The 19,503-nt window shown below is 41.0% G+C and overlaps 1 protein-coding gene across 1 annotated transcript in view; it reads left to right on the forward strand.

The window, feature by feature from the left end:
• LOC140453945 (dynein axonemal heavy chain 8-like) overlaps positions 1 to 19,503 on the forward strand; it is a 1,117,430-nt gene that overhangs the window by 59,208 nt on the left and 1,038,719 nt on the right. Inside the window, exons 4-5 of the mRNA XM_072548819.1 lie at positions 7,187 to 7,376; positions 17,205 to 17,365. Coding sequence (XP_072404920.1) covers positions 7,187 to 7,376; positions 17,205 to 17,365 — 351 coding nt within the window. The remainder of the gene's footprint in view (positions 1 to 7,186; positions 7,377 to 17,204; positions 17,366 to 19,503) is intronic.

Genomic DNA, 19,503 nt, shown 5'->3' on the forward strand with positions numbered 1-19,503 from the left:
AGATTCAACCCAAGGAAAGCGACAGGCCCAGATGGAGTCCCCAGCCACGCACTTAGATCCTGTGCAGACCAGCTAGCAGAGGTATTCACAGACATTTCAGCTTCTCCCTCCTGCAACCCAAAGTCCTCACCTGCTTCAAGAAGAACACCATCACCCCAGTACTGAAGAAAGCACATGTAATATGACTTAATGACTATCTCTCAGTGGCTCTGACCTCCATAATCATGAAGCGCTTCAAGAGACTCGTCATGGCTCACATCAACTCTAGCCTACCAGCCACCCTTTATCCCCTTCAATGTGCCTATCAATGAAACAGGTCCACAGCAGATGCCATTTCCCTACCCTTACACTCACCCCTGTAACATCTGTATTACAAGGACATCTAGATCGACTCCTACTCATCGACTACAGCTCTGCCTTCAACACCATAATCCCTTCCATACTAATTTCAAAACTCTGTGACCTAGGTCTTGGCTCCACCCTCTCCAAGTGGATCCTTAGCTTCCTGACCCATAGATCACAATTAGTGAAGATTGATAACTGCTTCTCCTCCATAATAACCCTCAACATTGGATCCTTCCAAGGATGTATTCTCAGCCCATTACTCCCTGTCCACACATGACTGTGTAGTCAAATTCCTAAACAATGCCATCTACAATTTTGCTGAGGACACCACTGTGGTAGGATGGATATCAAACAACAAGTCAGAATAAAGAAAGAAAATAGAGTACTGGTGTCATGGTGCAGTGATAACAACCTCTCTCTCAATCTTGTCAAAATCAAAGGACATGCCCCCATCTACCTCAATGGAGCTGAGGCAGAGAGCATCAAATTCCTAGGAGTAATGACAACTAACAACCTGTCCTGGACTTCCCATGTAGATACAATGGTCAAAAAGGCACAATAATGTCTCTTCTTCCTCAGGCGTCATAAAAAATTTGGCATGTCCATAAGGACCCTCACCAACATTTACAGATGCATAGAAAGCATACTATCTGAATGCATAATGGCCTGAAACGGCAATTGCTCTGCCCAGGACTGAAAGAAACTACAGGGGGGTGTATGCATAGTCCAGACTTTCACAGAAGCCAACCTCCCATCCATGGACTTCATTTGCATGTCTCACTGCTGTGGAAAGGCTGCCGACATCATCAAAGACCCCTCCAACTCTAGTAATGCTATCCTACAACCTCTTCCACCCGGCAGGAGATAAAGAAGCTTGAACACATGCACCAAGAGGTCATGAACAGCTTCTTCCCATTATTTGATTGATGAATGGACTTTCTAATTTCAAAAAATGCTGATCTTGTTAATGTTGACCTTGCTTTGTGCATCTCCTGTGCAGTGTAACCAGTATGCCTTGCTCTGTCTAAGCACCCTTTGATTTTGATGTCCTTGTTTGATAATGATCTCCCAGTGTTTTTTTTAAAGATTAGATGACTTACAGTGTGGAAACAGGCCCTTCAGCCCAACAAGTCCACACCGCCCCGCCAAAGCGCAACCCACCCATACATCTACATCTACCCCTTACCTAACACTACGGGCAATTTAGCATGGCCAATTCACCTGACCTGCACATCTTTGGACTGTGGGAGGAAACCGGAGAAAATCCACGCAGACACGGGGAGAATGTGCAAACTCCTCACAGTCAGTCGCCTGAGGCGGGAATTGAACCCGGGTCTCTGGCGCTGTGAGGCAGCAGTGCTAACCACTGTGCCACCATGCCGCCCACCGTTGCTTGCAAAATGAAGCTTTTCACTGTACCTAGGTACATGTGACTTCAATACATCAATCAAATCAAGGTTAACAGCCTCAGTCAGTGAACTCATATTATATGAGGTCCACCTGGCTGACCTCATTACAATCAGTAGAATCTTCAATCTGAAAGTAAACAATAATAGATCATTAAATGATTTGCTATTAACAACAAATTAACTTAAGGTTTTCTTGTGATGTCACTCCTTGTTTTGTGTTGGACATCCAATTCTGGGCTTCAATTCATCCAGTTAAAATGACTTTACATACTATGAACCTAAAAAGCCAGCACACAGTGTCTTTTCCCCTTTGCACTGAATTCCCATGCTGCTTCAAAATTCCCAAACTATATGTCCACCCAGGCTGTGTCTGACTCCAGACGTGCTCTATCCTTCCTGCCGTTCAAAGCTTACTGATCATGCATTTTCAGCAGGCCCTAATTTAAATCAAACTCAGGTGAGCTGAGATGACTCAGTCCTGTTCAGCCTCAATTGTAATCAACGACTACTGAGGCCTTATTTAGATTATTGATTGATAATTGATAACTGATTCAGTGGAGTCATCTACCTTGCTGACCTTTTAACGAGATGATTGAATTTTAATGTTGTAAAATGGAGAAAGCAAATAAAGACTTAGTTCTATTCTCATGTTCTAAAATTCTTCAATTGTAAGCTCACTCAGGCTGTGTCACACTTTGGAAGCACCTTCTCTTTCCTGACCATGGGAATCATATTGATTATCTGCAGCAACTGAGTAGGAAGCGCAGAGGATAGGAAAGGTTTGTTGTTCTGGTGTGTGAATCATTGGATCAAAATTGTTATGATCCCAGCTAATGTCATTAGTGGACAACTGAGATCCCAGACTAATTTCAGACCTAGTATCCTAAATTAATCGAGTTCCATTTGCCAGTATTTGGCCATATCTCAATAAAACATTCCTATTCATATACCCAGCTTTTTAAATGTCGTAATTGTACTAGTCTCCACCGCCTCTGTCATTCACAGGCAGCATGTTCTGCATATTATCACTTACTGCCTGAAAAAGGTCTCTTGCTCATCTATCTTTTCACAAAACCCTCAATCTGTTTCCTCGAATTCTGTGCCATCTCCACTATAAATGGCATATTTTGTTTGTTTTGGTATTAACAAGCTGGTTTTCACTTAAATAATGAAATGTACATTTTGATTTAGCAATAAAACAAAAGTTTGTGATGCTAAAGAATTGAAGATACAATAAAATTATCCAAACTATTTATATGTGAAAGATTTTTAATGATTTTGAAACATATCGTAAAAATACAATCCCATTAATCTCAACAACATCCCATTGCAATTCCTAAATGCTAGAAAGAATTCTAGTGTAGAGAATTCTTCTCTAAAACCACGGAGGATTTGACTTAGCTGTGACTTGAATTCTCATTCTTGAGAATCTAACAGCCTCTTGATTCATCATTTAACTGAGTCTAAGGTTTCTCAGCTTCACATAATCCCTTAATGATTTTAGCCACTACTGATGTGAATTTTTAAAACTAAACTCCTTCCAATGAGGTAGCTTACTTTTAACATAGAGTCATAGAGATGCACAGCATGGAAACAGACCCTTCGGTCCAGATATCCCAACCCAATCTAGTCCCACCTGCCAGCACCTGGCCTGTATCCCTCCAAACCCTTCCGATTCATATATTCATCCAAATGCCTTTTAAATGTTGTAATTGTACCAGCCTCCACCACTTCCTCTGGCTGTGTGAAAAAGTTGCCCCTTAGGTCTCTCTTATATCTTTCCTCTCTCACCCTAAACCTATGCCCTCTAGTTCTGGACTCTCCGACCCCAGGGAAAAGACTTTGTTTAATTATCCTATCCATGCCTTTCATGATTTTGTAAATCTTTGTAAGGTCACCCCTCAACCTCTGACACTCCAGGGAAAACAGCCCCAGCCTGTTTTGACTCTCCCAATAGCTCAAATTCTCCAACCTTGGCAACATCCTTGTAAATCTTTTTTAAAACCTTTCAAGTTTCACAACATCTTTCCAATAGGAAGGAGACCAGAATTGCAAGCAATATTCTAACAGTGGCCTAACCAATGTCCTGTACAGCCGCAACATGACCTCCCAACTCCTGTACTCAGTACTCTGACCAATAAAGGAAAGCATACCAAATGCCTTCTTCATTATCCTATCTACCTGCGACTCCACTTCCAAGGAGCTATGAACCTGCACTCCAAGGTCTCTTTGTTTAGCAACACTCTCTAGGACCTTATCATTAAGATTTGCTTTCCCAAAATGCAGCACCTCGCATTTATCTGCATTAAACTCTATCTGCCAATTCTCAGTCCATTGGCCCATCTGGTCAAGATCCTGTTGTAATCTGAGGTAACCTTCTTCGCTGGTGTCATCTGCAAACTGACTATGTACTTCTTACAATTCTAAACTATCTTTTCCCTGCTTTATATATTCAGCCTCAACAAAGAATCCTACAGAACTGGCCCACACGAAAACAAAAAGCTATTTTCCATGTGACATATGCTTCCCCTAAGACCAAAATAATTCCAGAATCTTAATGTATTACATTGTTTATTTTAGAGTCATAGAAACAGACCCTTTGGTCCAACTTGTCCATGCTGACCAGATGTCCTAAACTGATCTAGTCTATTTGCCAACATTTGGCCTGTATCCCTCTAAAGCCTTCCTATTCATGTACTCATCCAGTGTCTTTTAGATGTTGTTATTGTACCAGCCTCCACCACCTCCTCTGCAGCTCATTCCATACAGGCACCCATACTCTGTGTGAAAACCTTGTGCATTAGGTCCCTTTTAAATCTTTCTCCTCTCAGCTTAAACCTGTGCCCTTGAGTTTTGGACTCCCCTACCACGGGAAATGACTTTGACTGTTAACCCTATCCATGCCCCTCATGATTTTATAAACTTCTATAAGGCCACCCCTCAGCCTCTGCCTCTCCAGGGAAAATAACCCCAGCCTATTCAGCCTCTCCCTAAAGCTCAAACCTCCAATTGTGGCAATATCCTTGTAAATCTTTTCTGAACTCTTTCAAGTTTCACAGCATCTTTCCTGTAGCAGGGAGACCAGAATTGAATGCAGAACTCCAAAAGTGGCCCAATCAGTGTCCTGTACAATTGCAACATGACCTCCCAATTCCTATACTCAATGTGCTGATCAATAAAGGCTTCTTCACTCTCCTGTCTACCTGCAACACTGCTTTTAGGGAACTGTGAACCTGCACTCCAAGGTCTCTTTGTTCTACACTTCCCAGGACCTTACCACTAAGTGTATACGTCCTGCTCTCATTTGCCATACCAAAATGCAGTGTCTCAACATTTATTTAAATTAAACTCCATCTGCCACCGCTTTGCCCATTTGTCCGTCTTGCCTGCTTATGTGTGTGTTGCAATTGTCATCCCTCAAGTTTGAATGCATTATTGAAATTTTTTAAAACCTTGAAGGGAGATTATTATGGTTTCTTTTTAAAGTGGACTTTGCAAGCAGAAGGTTTGGGTGAATGTGCAATGTCCAAATTCAAAAGGAAAAATTAAGATAAAGAAAACTTACAGCAGCTCTGCTGAGAGGTAGATGAGGAAAAAAGTATAATATCATTAATCTGACATTGACTCCCTGATCACTTCCCTCCTTTTGTGAACAGTTGTCCTTGGGGGCATGTTCCACACATGACTTAATCATTCTGCCCGACTTAGACTGGAGTAGTTCAACAATTTGGGACATTCTCAGTAAACTCCAGATTCTTTTTGTTCTGTAAGTTCATTTTGTTGGTTGACTGAACCATTAGCTCTCAGTTCTGTAATAAGAATGAGTGCCACCTTGTAGATGAAGTATTCAATCAAGGCCGTGACTTAATACTTACAGACCAGATTAAAGCCCCTCCAAATATATCAAGGAGATAGATTAGACCTGAACGGTTGTCTTGTTTAAAGGTAAGGTGCTGTGTTACTGGTATAATTTGATTGATCACATCACTCAACTCTTTGATAGAGTTATCCAATTACTCCCTTTCCATAACTCTGTAATATTTTCTCTAGTATTATTCACTCTTCTTTTGTGACTATTCAAACCGATTCTACCATCCTTTCAGGTCGTACTCTCCTGGTCAAAAATAATATCTCTTCATGTCATGTCAAGTTATTTTATCCTGATTCCTGATGAAGGGCTCCTGCCCGAAACGTCGATTTCCCTGCTCCTCAGATGCTGCCTAACCTGCTGTGCTTTTCCAGCACCACTCTAATCTTGACTCTGATGTCTAGCATCTGCAGTCCTCACTTTCGCCATTTTATTTTATCAGTCCTCTTAAATCTATGTTCTTTGATCATCATCTATTTTGCCATTGAAAAGTTTCTCCATTCATTAAGCATTCACAATTTTAAACTGACAGGTTAAGGTTCTCTGCTCAAAGTCAGTATCTTGTAAATTGAACCAATTTACATTATGATTTAAAGGGATAATATGCCTGCTTTTGCGTGACCATGAAACTATAGTCAGTTGTCATAAAAATCTACCTGGTTTATTAATGTATTTTAAGGAAGGAAATAGTAATCCTTATGCGGCCAACATGTAACCCCAAGCCTACAGCAATATGGTTGACTTTTAATTGTCCACCAAAAAGCCAAACAGGGTACCCAGTTTAAGGGCAGTTGGGAATACCAGTGATGCCCTCATTCCAAGAGCACATTTAAAAAAAACCTTTTCAAATCACTCCCTATCTCTATCATCCTTTAGCTACAACTCTCCAAGATATTTGAGTTATCCCAATTCTGACATTTTTGTACGTCCTCGATTTTAATTGCTCCGCACTGGCAATGTGCCTTCGAATGCTGAGAATTGAAGGTCTGAAACTCCCTCTAGAGACCTCTTCATCTTCCAATCTCTCTTATTTCTTTTATGACACTGTTTAAAATCTATAAATTTGACCTAGCTTCTGAAATGAGGCTGGTGGAATAATTTGATATGTTTTGTTAAATGACTTGGCTTGTTTGTCACATTATATGCTGTGTAAAAGTAAGTTATTGTTACTGTTGCTGTTTTCACTCACATCCTTCATCTTGTCTGACCAGATTAGAATCAGTGAAATGCTGGATGTTTTAGTTTCATAGTATGTCAGTTACTCTACCAAGTAGATAATCTTCAGTTAAACACAGAAAATGCTGGAAGGTGTCATCAAATTACTTGTGGAGAGAAAAAAAAGAGTTATCTTTTTATATTGTGACTTTTCTCTAGAGTTCTGATGAGTATTTCCAGCATTTTCAGTTTTTAGTTTAGATTCCCAGCAAGCACTGAAGTTTGGTTTTGTAGATAATCTTTTTTTTTCTGCATGATGATATGTATGAGAAATTAAGGAATTACTGTACTTGCATTTTTCATGAATGTTAGTATACTTACATTTGGTTCACCTCATGCCTGCTTGCAGGAGATATTCTTTTGTGTTTTGGATTGTACAGATGGAATTCTCACTGGTGCTGAGAAAATGCTGAGAAATATTTTTATCCATGCTATTTCTGTATCTGACAAATGGGGAGCACTGAACCAATCAATACATGGACACAGAGAGAAGAAAGCTTTCAAAGAAATTATTCGCAGTTACATCACATTCCTAAATGGTAAGCCATTTTAACAGTTAAATTGGTCTGTGAATTACATAAATGCTATCACTTATTTAAATACTAGATTATTGTTCGTATCATACAATTTAATTGGAAACCATTGGCAATTTAGATAATATCTTGTGGTTGCTCAGTTAATGCAGTAAAATGATGTTTCTGCTGGAAGAGGATATCCACCTATGCTTGTCTGCTTGTCCTACAGCCATTTAGTAGCCATCAGGTTTTTAGTGGGCTTGAGGTGAGCCTTCCCCCATCATGAGAGAAGACCCACCACTGGCAGGTAAACAATTAGAAAGGACTAAGAAGATTATACACCTTTCTCTTCATCTGAATCTTATGGATAATTCTTATGCAGTATTAATCACCTCTTAGCCTTCAGTTGTCCCAACTCAACATTCACTTTAATTTTTACATCCTCACCATTACATGCTTATTGTCAACAATCAGTCTCTCTATAGATTGCACATGAGTGCATTGAGAATTTGAAATACTTTTCTTAATCTTTTTCTTACTCTTCAGACAACATTAACTAGTCAGTCAAATTGTGATAGCCCCTCCAAGCCACTCACCATCCTGGCTTGGAAATATGCTGCCATTCCTTCAGTGTTGGTGAGTAAAAATCTTGGAAATGCCTCCCAAGTAGCAATGTGGATATAACTGCACCAAGTGGATTGCAGTTGTTCAAAAAGACAGCTCATCACCAATTTCTCAAGGGCAACTAGGAATGGACGATAAGTGCTGGCCCAGCTAGTTGTGCTCACATCGCATGCGTGAATGAATAATAAAAAAAACTTTACATGTAAAAGTCCTATTCAACTGCATATTTTCTCAATTCTCTCCATGTATTAGTTACTTTACATGTAACAAATCACTCCTGCACATTCACTCAGCGCCATTCCAAACTTTCCTGAAATTCAGGTAATCTTTTCAAAAGATGAAAAGCAGTGAGTGTCAGCCATGAGATCTTTACTTATCCTTCCATACACAGTGGTTATTTTGTGGGCGTAGCCAGATTGTGAACTTCAATTCTCTTACAAAATTCATGGGCAAGGAAGTACAAGTCCCCCCCCAAAAAAATCAGTCAATTTATTAACCTTGTTAACTTTCAACATATGTACATTGATATATTCCATTGAACTACACCCAAGGTGTATTTTCATTCTAAATCGGGCATCCCAGTAATCGCTATTTTATCCCATTTAGAAGTTCTGGAGGAGCTTTACTATTCAATAAAAATATTTTAAAATGATCTTTAACGCATAAATTAAGCATTCCCACATTGTTTCCAGGATGACCATTTGTTGCTTGTTTGGCCTTCCTCAAAAACAACTTTTTCTCAAAAATAATTTGCTAGATTATACTAAAATTTTCTTTTTTAAGTTATCCCAAATGTCAATAATGGTGTTGCTATGCTGATAGGTATTAAACTTATTTCTTCCTAAAACAAATTTTAAATTTTTTGATATAAAGAAACAACCTAGACTATTTTCATTAGCTTCTTTTTAAGGAAATTATTTGTTTATACCTTAACTTCAAGTGAGTTTATGTTGGAGTATTTGTTCGTGGCAAGTTATTTTTTTCCGAATTCAGTTTCAGACACAATTGTGCCCAGGCTTGGTAGATTTAAGTATTTTTATATCAGTCTTGTCAGACATATTATGACACACCTGTGAGCAGGCAGGACTTGAAGCCAAGTCTTTTGGGCAGCAGTTGAAGTGTGGTAGTAGGGGGTCTTGTAATTCAGTGGTAGCGTATCTATTTCTAAAGTCTTGGGGTTCATGTCTCACCGATTTATGGAGGTATATACGAGTATCTCTGAACAGCTTGATTATAAAATATCTTTAAGTGTGGTGATGAGTTTCATGCCATACACTCAACAGTAATCCAGTGTGGATTTTTTTGTGCAATCTTCTACTTTTCACCAGTTATGCAACTGAGATGTCAGATGTATTTCTTGCGCAATCTTGTGGAGCATGAGATAGAAATGGTTGTCCATTCCTGGGACCTTCTGGCTTCCACATCCATTGCCCCATATTTAAAGTCTCGCTAGTCAACGTTTCAGTTTCTGCAGGCCAGAAACAACCTCTCATTCTGTGCTGTTGATATTTAAATTGACGCAATGTCTCAAAAGAAACCTGTTTGACTAAAACTTGGTGTTGTGTGATTTTAACTTTCTCAAAAGAAAGGCAGACTTGCCCCATGCTGCATCTGCAAGTGTAGTCGGATGAGTACTGGAGGTCAGATTTCTTCCATGTGGACTATCTCAGGAGGCCACAGCACTAGACACCCTAAGCCTGGACCCAAATTGCAGCATGGATAAGGGAAGGTTCCTGCATGAAATGGAATGCTGCACAGTGCATTACAAAATGCAACAAAATAGAATCTGGTCTCATGGTGACCATGTAAGCGCTTGTGATTGTTGTTAAAAAAAAAAGTCTGAATACTCATGTCTTCAAGGAAATAAATTTGTTTATCTGGCCTGGTCTACATGTTTGACTCCAGACCACAGCAGTGTGTTTGACTTTTAAATGTCCTGTGAACAGGTAACTGTTTGTCCTTTCTATTATGTTCACAAGACTTACCGTCTACAAGGTTCCTCTCCAGTCATTTCTGCTGACTTTGATGCATTGAGTGTTTGAGATTTATGTCAGCTGAAATGTGCCTTACGGTACCATCGTGTGGGGTGCTTTCTTATCTAGTAGAGGGTGCCGGTGAGAGGCAACTGTGGAGGGTTCTGGGAGAAGTTGGCTCAATCACTGTGACTGAGAAGAGGATTGCAAAGGGCCTGGTGCTCATCAGGAGGAAGAGGTTCTAAAAGAGGGTGCTGATGAGAAGCTACCGAGGAGAGTTCTGAGAGAAGTTGGCTCAGTCAATGTGACTGAGAATAGGATCATGACACAGGCTTGCCTGCTCAGGAACCCTGTGGAACGCTCCTCCTTCTATATTTGGGAAATCATGGATGCTTCTAGTGTCCATGCCAACTACGAATAAGTAAAAATCACACAACACTAGGTTATAGTCCAACAGGTTTAATTGGAAGCACACTAGCTTTCAGGATGAAGGAGCGGCACTCCGAAAGCTAGTCCAACACCCAGTCCAACACCGGCAACTCCAAATTACAAATAAGTATGTTCAGTTGCCACTCCTGATTTGCTGCATGGAGTTCCTGGACCTATGAATGGACTCAGTATGGACCATCCATGAGGCTGACAACATCATGAATAACACATTTAGCAAGCTGTTCTCACCACCAGTAAGGGTCACACAGATGGAGAAGTGTTGGGTGACCACCAGGAAGACCTATATATGTGAGCAAGCAGTGCAGGAATCCTCTGTGGCTATTTCCCTCTCAAGCAGGTGTACTGTTTTGGATATTGGTGGGGGTGATGGACTCTCAGGGAAAAGCAGCAGCAGCAGCCAGATCAGTGGCACCACAACCGGCACTGTTGTATAGCAAGGAGGGTTGAAGTGATAGTTGCAAGGGACTCTCTAGTTAGGGGCATGGATAGGCATTTCTGTGGCTGTGAGTGAGACTCCAGAATAGTGTGTTGCCTCTCTGGTCCAGGGGAAAGGATATTCTGAAAGGGAAAGGTGAGCATCCAAGGGTTGTGGTCCATATTTGTACTAATGACATAAGCAGAAAGAGAGATGAGGTCCCGCACAGGGAGTTCAGGGCATTATTTTGGAAATTGTCAAGCAGGACTCTAGGGTTGTGATCTCAGGATTACTTCCTGTGCCACATGCCAGTGAGGCTAGGAATAAGAATATAGTACAGTTAAATACTTGGCTAAAGAGCTGGCGTAGGAGGAAAGGCTTCAGGTATGTGGATCATTGGGATGTCTTCTGGGGCAGGTGGGACTTGTACAGGAAGGACAGGTTTCATCTAAACTGGAGGGCACTAATATCCTGGCACAGAGCTTTGCTAGTGTCGTTCGGGAGGGTTTAAACTCGTGTGGCAAGAGGGTGGGATCTAGAGCAATATGTCAGTAAGTAAAATGACCAAGGCCAGTAAGACTAAGAAGAGGAAGAGATAGGGAGAGGTTAATGAACACAGCAAGACTGGTGATCTGAGGTGCATTGGTTTAAAGTGGAGTAAAGTGTTGGTAAATGTGAGGTCATCCATTTTGATAGGAATAACAAGAAAACTGACAATTATTTAAATGTTGAAAAATTGCTTCATGCTGCATGAATCATAAAAAGTTGGTTTGCAGGTGCAGCAAGTAACTAAGAAGGCAAATGGAATATTGTCCTTCATTACTGGATGGATGGAGTTTAAAAATAAGGAAGTTATGCTGCAGTGGTATAGGGTGCTGGTGAGGGCAGACTTGGAGTACAGTTTTGGACTTCTTACTTGAGAAAGCATATACTGGCACTGGAGAGGTTCAGAAGAGGTTCACTTGGTTGATTCCAGAGTTGAGAGGGTTGCCTTATGAGGGCAGATTGAGAAGACTGAGTCTATACTCACTGGAATTTAGAAGAATGAGGGGGAGATTTTCTAGAAACATATGAGGTTATGAAGGGAATAGATAAGATAGAAGCAGGGAGGTTGTTTCCACTGGGTGGTGAAACTAGAACTAAGGTACACAGCCTCACAAATAAGGGGGACCAGGTTTAGGACTGACTTGAGGAGGAGCTTCTTCACCCAAAGGGTTGTGAACCTGTGGACTTCCCTACCTAGTGAAGCTGTTAATGTTGAATGTTTTTAAGGCAATGATAAACACACCTTTGAACAGTAAAGGAATTAAGAGTTATGGTGAGTGGGCTGGTAAGTGGAACTGAGTCCATGAGAAGATCAGCCATGATCTTATTGAATGGTGGAGTGGGCTAGATGGGCCACTTGGTCCACTTATGCTCCTATCTCTTATGTCTTATGTTGATATTTGGGAGCATGTCAATGTACAAAAGGAGGTGGTGTTGAGTATTTGAAAAGGATTGAGGTTTACAAGTTCCTACAACCTGATGGAATCAATTCTAGAATGCAGAGGGAGGCAGGTGAGGAAATTGCTGGGGCCTTATTTGAAATCTTTGTATCCTGTTTAGTGAAAGAAGAGATATCACAGGACTAGAGAATAGCCAAAGTTGTTCCTTTGCTTAAGAAAGACCACAGGGATAAGCTGGAAAATTTCAGGCCAGTAAGCCTAATGTTAGTAGGAGGGAAATTATTGGAGAAGATTCTTAGGAAAGGATTTACTCACATTTAGAAAAATATGTATTTATTAGTGACAGGCAACATGGCTTTCTGTGGGGAAGGTCTGTCTCAGGAACATGATAGACCATTTTGAGAAAGTGACAAAGGTGATTGATGATGGCAGTGTTGCAGATGTTGTTTATATGGACTATAGTAATGCCTTTAACAAGGTCTCTCATGGCAGGTAATAAAAAAAAGAAATTATATGGGTGAGCTGGTAAGATGGATGCAGAACTGGCTTAGTCATAGAAGATGAGAGTAGTTGTAGAAGAGTTTTTTTGACTGGAGATCCATGACCAGTGGTATTCTGCAGAGATCAGTGCTGGAGCCAGTGGTTGTTTGTCATACATATTATAGGGGTGGGGTGGGTCTGGGAGGGATGCTCTTTGGAGGATTGGTGTAGACCTGATGGGCTGAATGGCCTTCTTCCATACTGTATGAATCTCATCAAACCTCCTCCTTCACCTTCATCCACCTATTGCTTTCCTAGCTACCTCCCCCCAACCCAACACCCCTCACATTTATCTCTCTGCCCTGACCCACAAGCCTCATTCCTGATGATTTATAGGAGAATATAGGTAGTCTGATTAGTCAGTTTGTGGAAGGCACAATGGTTGGGGGAGCTGTGAATAGTGAGGACGATTGTCAGAGGATACAACAGGGTATAGATAGGCTGGAGACGGGTGGAAAAGTGACAGATAGAATTTAATGTAGACAAATGCAAGATGATGCATCTCAGAAGGTTTGATAGAAGGCTAAAGTGAGGACTGCAGATGCTGGAGATCAGAGTCGGGAATGTGGTGCTGGAAAAGCATAGCTGGTCAGGTAGCATCTGAGGAGCATAAGCCCTTCATCAGGAATGAGGCTTGTGGGTCAGGGCAGAGAGATAAATGGGAGGGGTGTTGGGTTGGGGGCAGGTAGCTGGGAAAGCGATAGGTGGATGAAGGTGAGGGAGAAGGTTTGATAGAATCCATACAGTGTGGAAGCAGGCCATTTGGCCCATCGGGTCCACACCAATTCTCCAAAGAGCATCCCATCCAGACCCACCCCACCGCTTTAACCCTGCATTTCCCATGGCCAATCCACCTTACCTGCATATCATTGGACTGTGGGAGGAAACTGGAGCACCCAGAGGAAACCTACAGGAAGAATATACAAATTCCACACAGACAGTTGCTCGAGGGTGGAATTGAACCTGGGTTCCTGGCAGGGTAAGGCAACAGTGCTAACCGCTGAGCCACCAGGCCACCCATGATGCAGGAGGGAAGGATACATTAAAGGGCAGAGCCCTTAGAAGCATTAATGATCTTGGCGGACAGGTCCTCGGTTCCCTGAAAGTGACAACAGAAGTGGATAAGGTGATCATGAAGGCAGAAAGCATGATTGCATATGGGGGCATAGAGTATAAAAATTAGCAAGTTTTGTTGCAGCTGTACAAAACTTTAGTAAGCCACATTTGGAATATTTTATATAGTTCTGGTCACCACACATCTAGAAGGGCATTGCAGCTTTGGATAGGGTAGGGGAAAGGATAACCATGATGTTCCCTGGTTTAGAGGGTATTGGCTATAAGAAGAGATTAGACAAAGTTGGTTTGTTTTCACTTGAATGTTGAAGGATGAGGAGTGACCTGATAGGAGTTTACAAAATTGTATGGATAGAATGGATAGTCAGAATCCTTTTCTCAGGGTAGAAATGTCAATTATTATGTGACAAAGGCTCAAGGCAAAAGGGTGGAACTTTAAAGGAAGTGAGAGGCAGAATTTTTAAACAGGTTGAAAAGTGCCTGGATTGCACTGCCTGCGGAGGGGATAGAAGCAAATACAATTGCAAGGTTTAAGAGTCATCTTGCATGGATAGACTGGGAACAGAGGAATATGGACCGCATAGGTAAAAGTTTAGAAAGATGTGTGATAATGCTGTCACTTTAAAAAGATACGTCGTAAAGGCAGACATGCCAGTATCTAGCTTAACAATGGCAGGGGAGTGGCCAGTTCTACCAGTTCAGGGTCTTTCTCGTTTGGTCTAGCTGTAGCAGTCACAAGATGCTAGTGTCCAGAGAAAGGTTCCAAGCGTCAGTGAATGATTCCTGCCTGCTTTCCTCTCAGAAATCTCTTTGGAAATTTTGCACTCCTGCATGTAAGGATTTGCGTTTCAGTTTACCTTTTAATCAATAGTTAAGTTATTCTAAATTCTGTTTGCTTTTGTTCATGTTTTAACTGCAGTGTTTACGTAAATTCTGTTTTTCTTAAAGCCAAGTGTTTTGACCGGCTGTATCATACCTGGAGTATCCACTTCACATCTGCCTTTAACATAAGAAAATAATAGGCTCTAGGCTACCATTTAAAAATATTTTGAGTGGTCTGGCCTGATCCATAACAGGCATTATACGTGAGCACAGTCTTGGTGGACCGAATGACCTGTTCATGCATTTTACTCTTTGTTTTTTGCAGGATCTAAGTTGGTGGAAAGGATAGACATGTGACAGATGAAATATAGACTATAGAAATAGAACATAGAGAATAATATAGCACTGAAACAGGCCTTTTGGCTCACTGTGCCAACAATGATGCCATTCCAAACTAATCCTGTGCCTGCAAAAAGTCTGTATACTCAATTTCCTGTCTGTTGATGTGATGTCTAAGTGCCTCTTAAACTTTATGGTCATATCTGCTTTTACTATCATTTAAGTAGACATATACTAAGCAATTTAACCACTTCAACCTATATGTTGTGGACTTTATAGAATGTGCATACTCTTGGATATTGGCCCATGAGTCCCCTTACTCAAGTGAGGGCTTGCAGGACCCTCTTGCTCTTCGAGCCACACCAGCAACAACTACAATGGCTCGCTGGACCGGATCCTGAAAAATGTTTGGCTGAGGCTTGGCTTTGTTGTGGGTTTTTGCCCTGCATGAGACTCTGCAATTGCCAACACTGAAGTGATGTTCCCCAAACTCAGTTGGATAGTTGAGGTTGTCCACTTCCGTTTGGATGTTCTGTAGATCCCATGATCCACTTGCCGCATTTTCTCATGACAAAGCCAGTTGTAGTGCCTGTTTGAAATCCTATTGGGCTTCAGTGTTATGAAGTTGAAGGCATGTACTGCACCTTTAAGAAAGAGAGAGTGCTGTTCTGAACAGAGAGCTTACAAGCACCTCTAGATAGCAGACTAGATAGCAGGCACAGAGTGGACTGGAAAATTGAAAATTGTAGCATTTGGCTGTGAAATAGCTACCTGAGTTGTGGTTGCTGTTTTGACAACAATTTGAATTTAACCAATTGGTATAAATTATGCCCCGGTTTACTAAAACTCAATCGGGTTTGAATTTAATGTTTTGCCAAAATTGAACCAATGAGACGATCCGATTTTAGGGGGTATTTTGAAAATTGATCAGAGAGTAACTGCCAAAGAGGGAGAAACTGCTGGAGAGCTAATTGGCCATCTAATGTTTTGCTTTCAACGAAATTAGAGAACACTCTGTATCAAAGATACCTTTCCACATGAAATGTACTCCCAGTTAAAAGAAAGATGACGACCCAGGGAGATCAGGAGCAGGAAACTTGAAGACAGTGGAGAAGGCAAAGTCTGTGTGATTTTCAGATTATACTAATGTAATTTTAATATTAGAACAGCATATTGTTATAGAGTTGGAGTCAGAGAGTAAGCAGTTAAGAGAAAGTGAGTAGTTTTGTTATGTTTAATGCTCACTCTTAGAGTAGAAGATAAATTGATGTTTTTCCTTTAAATAGTGGAATTTTGGAGTTCTCGGTCACTCACATTGTAACAGATTATGAGGCAAGTAGAGTTTTTCTGGGTGTTTGGTTTAATTAACAGAGCTGATGTTACCTTTCGTATCCTAACATCAGCTAATAGGCATTTTTGCACAGCTACACCATTAATCCCACATATTAAGTGGTCTCTCAGTATCTCATTCAAGGTTAGCCCAAGTCACATGTCTTTGCTCGTCATCTTAACCTTGTCAAAAATCCTTACCCATCGCAGATGTTAGTCTAATCAGCCTGTAGATCCCAGACATTTCCCTGCAGCCTTTCTTAACTAATGGCACTACACTAACTAGGCTCCAATTTTTGTGCACTTCACCTGTGGCTGTCGATGATACAAGTGTCAAGATGTAGTCTCTTTGTCCAGTTTGCAGTCCTATCACCTTAACAGAAAAAGTTGGCTCCTCCCTCAATGCTACAATCTGAGACAATGACAACTGACAAAGAACAGATTATGATGGAAGTTTAATGACATGCTGAAGCATGATAAAGGCATATGCCTCATAGAATTGTCCTGGGATTTTGCACAAAATGTATGTTTGGCCATTCTTGAATGCAAAATCTGTTGAGTTTAAGAAGGCTGCCAACTCAGCCAAATTGTTGCCTCCTCTAAACAGATACCTGCCTTTCAGCGAGGCAGTATTTTCTGGAAGTTGAAAGTCATTGTTAAATAATTGGAGTAATTTGTCAAAAAGGATTTTCTTCATGTGGGTTCAGCAGAGTTCCTGGTTGTATCTTTCAGGTAAAATTTAATTATCAGTTAAAAGTATTGATGCAAAATAATAAAACATCTATATCTTATAGTTTCATTACACTTTTATCAATGTTTTATTGTACGAAATTTTCTTTAGGCTCACTAACAAGTCTGGAAAAAGCTGTAGTCCTGAAAAGTGAAACTGTTGATCTTTCCCAACTGCGCTCATTTGAACAAGTGACAGCTGCAGTATCCAATCCGGAAATGATTCTACAGCTTGAAAATCTACTTTTGTTGTGGCACAATCAACTAGAACAGGTTTGTATATTTAAAATGTTTAATGCTTGATTATTCAATTAACAACTTGGATGAAATAACAGTCTGGATTATCTGCTGGCCAGACAGTTGTCATTTTAATATAGATATGAGTGAAACAGAGAAATTCATATTGTCAGAGAGTCTGAAGGAATTGTCTGGGAAATTGAAATTAATGCAATTTATTAAATTTAGTTTTATTCAGGAAAAGTTAGACTTTGACATACATAGTCGAACACCCGGGTAACTAGTAAAATAAACTGATACTTACTTCGTAGATGTACAACGACAGAACAATTGTAGACTCCAGACTGTGACCTGATAAACCCCCTGGACCCAAACCAATCCCCCACACTGTGGATCTTAACTCCCCAGATCCAATGCACTTTACCTGCCCTGCCAGACCTGATGTCTCTCACCTGGCTGATCTACCCTAAGCATTGCATTACTTACCTTGCCACTTTGCGCCTTAACCTCCTACCCTTCCGACTTGGCATCCTACCCATCTGTCACCATAGTTACCTGCAGTTGGCAGCCTACTTATCTGACACCCTAGCCACATGAATTCCTACTTAGCTGGCACTCTCCTTCCTTCCCATCTGCTATCCTACCTCAGCATGTAAATCTCTCCAGCTGGAACCCTATGCAGCTGGCACACTACCTGGTGCCCTACTACCTACTCATCCAGCATCCTACTCCATACTCAACTAACACCCTTCCCAGCTGACACCCTAATTATCTTGCAAACATCCCCTTAACCATCCGGCATTCTACCCACCAAACACCTGAGCATCACACTTAAGTACATACTTACTGTTTGACAGCAGCTGTCCAAGTGGCTGTTGGAAACTTTAAAAAGCAATCTGGTTTGTCTGTCTTGGATGATTCTGTGCTACAAAGGAACTGTCAGAATGGAAGAATGGCTCTGCAATTCCGAGGGAACTCTGATTTGAATCTCCTCTTAAAAAAGTGAAGATCCTTTCTTTCATTAAAAATATTGACAAGGTAACTCATAGTCGGCTGGACCAGAGCATTAAGTCACATGGGATCTATGCTGAATTAGTAAGTTGGATACAAAATTGATTTGGTCATAGAAGGCAGAGGGTAGTTGTGGAGAGGTGATTTTGCTGACTGGCAGTCTATTACCAGTGGTTTTCCACAAGGATCAGTGCAGGGAGTTCTGATTGTAAGATAAAAAATGCTTTGGATGAAAATATAAAGTTTGCAGATTTCATGAAAATTGGGGAAGTTGTGGATAAGAAGAAGGTTGTCAATGGAAAATCAGCAAGATATAGATCAATTGAAAAGTGGGCGTAAAAATGACAGATGGAGTTTAGTCTGGACAAGTGTGAGGCAATGCATTTTGAGAGGTCAAATAGTCATCGAGTCATAGAGTTGTACAGCGTGGAAACACACGCTTCAATCCAGCTCGCCCATGCCAACCAGATATTGTAAATTAATCTGATCGCATTGACCAGAATTTGGCCCATATTCCTCTGACCCCTTTCTATTCATGTACTCATCCTGATGTCTTTTAAATGTCATAATTGCACATGTCTTTACCACTTCCTCTGGCAGTTCATTCCATACATGCACCACCCTCTGTATTAAAAAAGTTGTCCCTTAGGTCCTTTTAAATGCTTTCCTTCTCACCATAAACTTATGCCATCTAGTTTTGGACTCCCCTACCCTTGGCTATTCACTCTCATGATTTTATCAACTTCCGTAAAGTTACCCCTCAGCCTCTGGTGCTCCAGGGAAAATAACCTCAGCTTTTTCAGGCTTACACTCCAGCTCAAATCCTCCAACCCAGCAACATCCTTGTAAATCTTCTTTGAACTCTTTCCTATAGCAGGGAGACCAGAATTGAATGCAGTATTCCTAAAGCAGTCTAACCAATGTCCTGTACAGCCACAAGATGACCTCCCAACTCTTATACTTAATGCACTGACCAATAAAGACAAGCCTAACAAATGCCCTCTTCACTATCCTGCCTATCTGCGACTCCGCTTTCAAGGAACTTTGAATCTGTCTCCAAGGTCTCTTTGTTCGACAGCACTCCCCAGGACCTTACCATGAAGTGTATAAGACCTGCCCTTATTTGACTTAGCAAAATACAACACTTCACATTTATCTAAATT

Source organism: Chiloscyllium punctatum, chromosome 3 (assembly GCF_047496795.1).
Source record: "Chiloscyllium punctatum isolate Juve2018m chromosome 3, sChiPun1.3, whole genome shotgun sequence".
Lineage (NCBI taxonomy): Eukaryota > Metazoa > Chordata > Chondrichthyes > Orectolobiformes > Hemiscylliidae > Chiloscyllium > Chiloscyllium punctatum.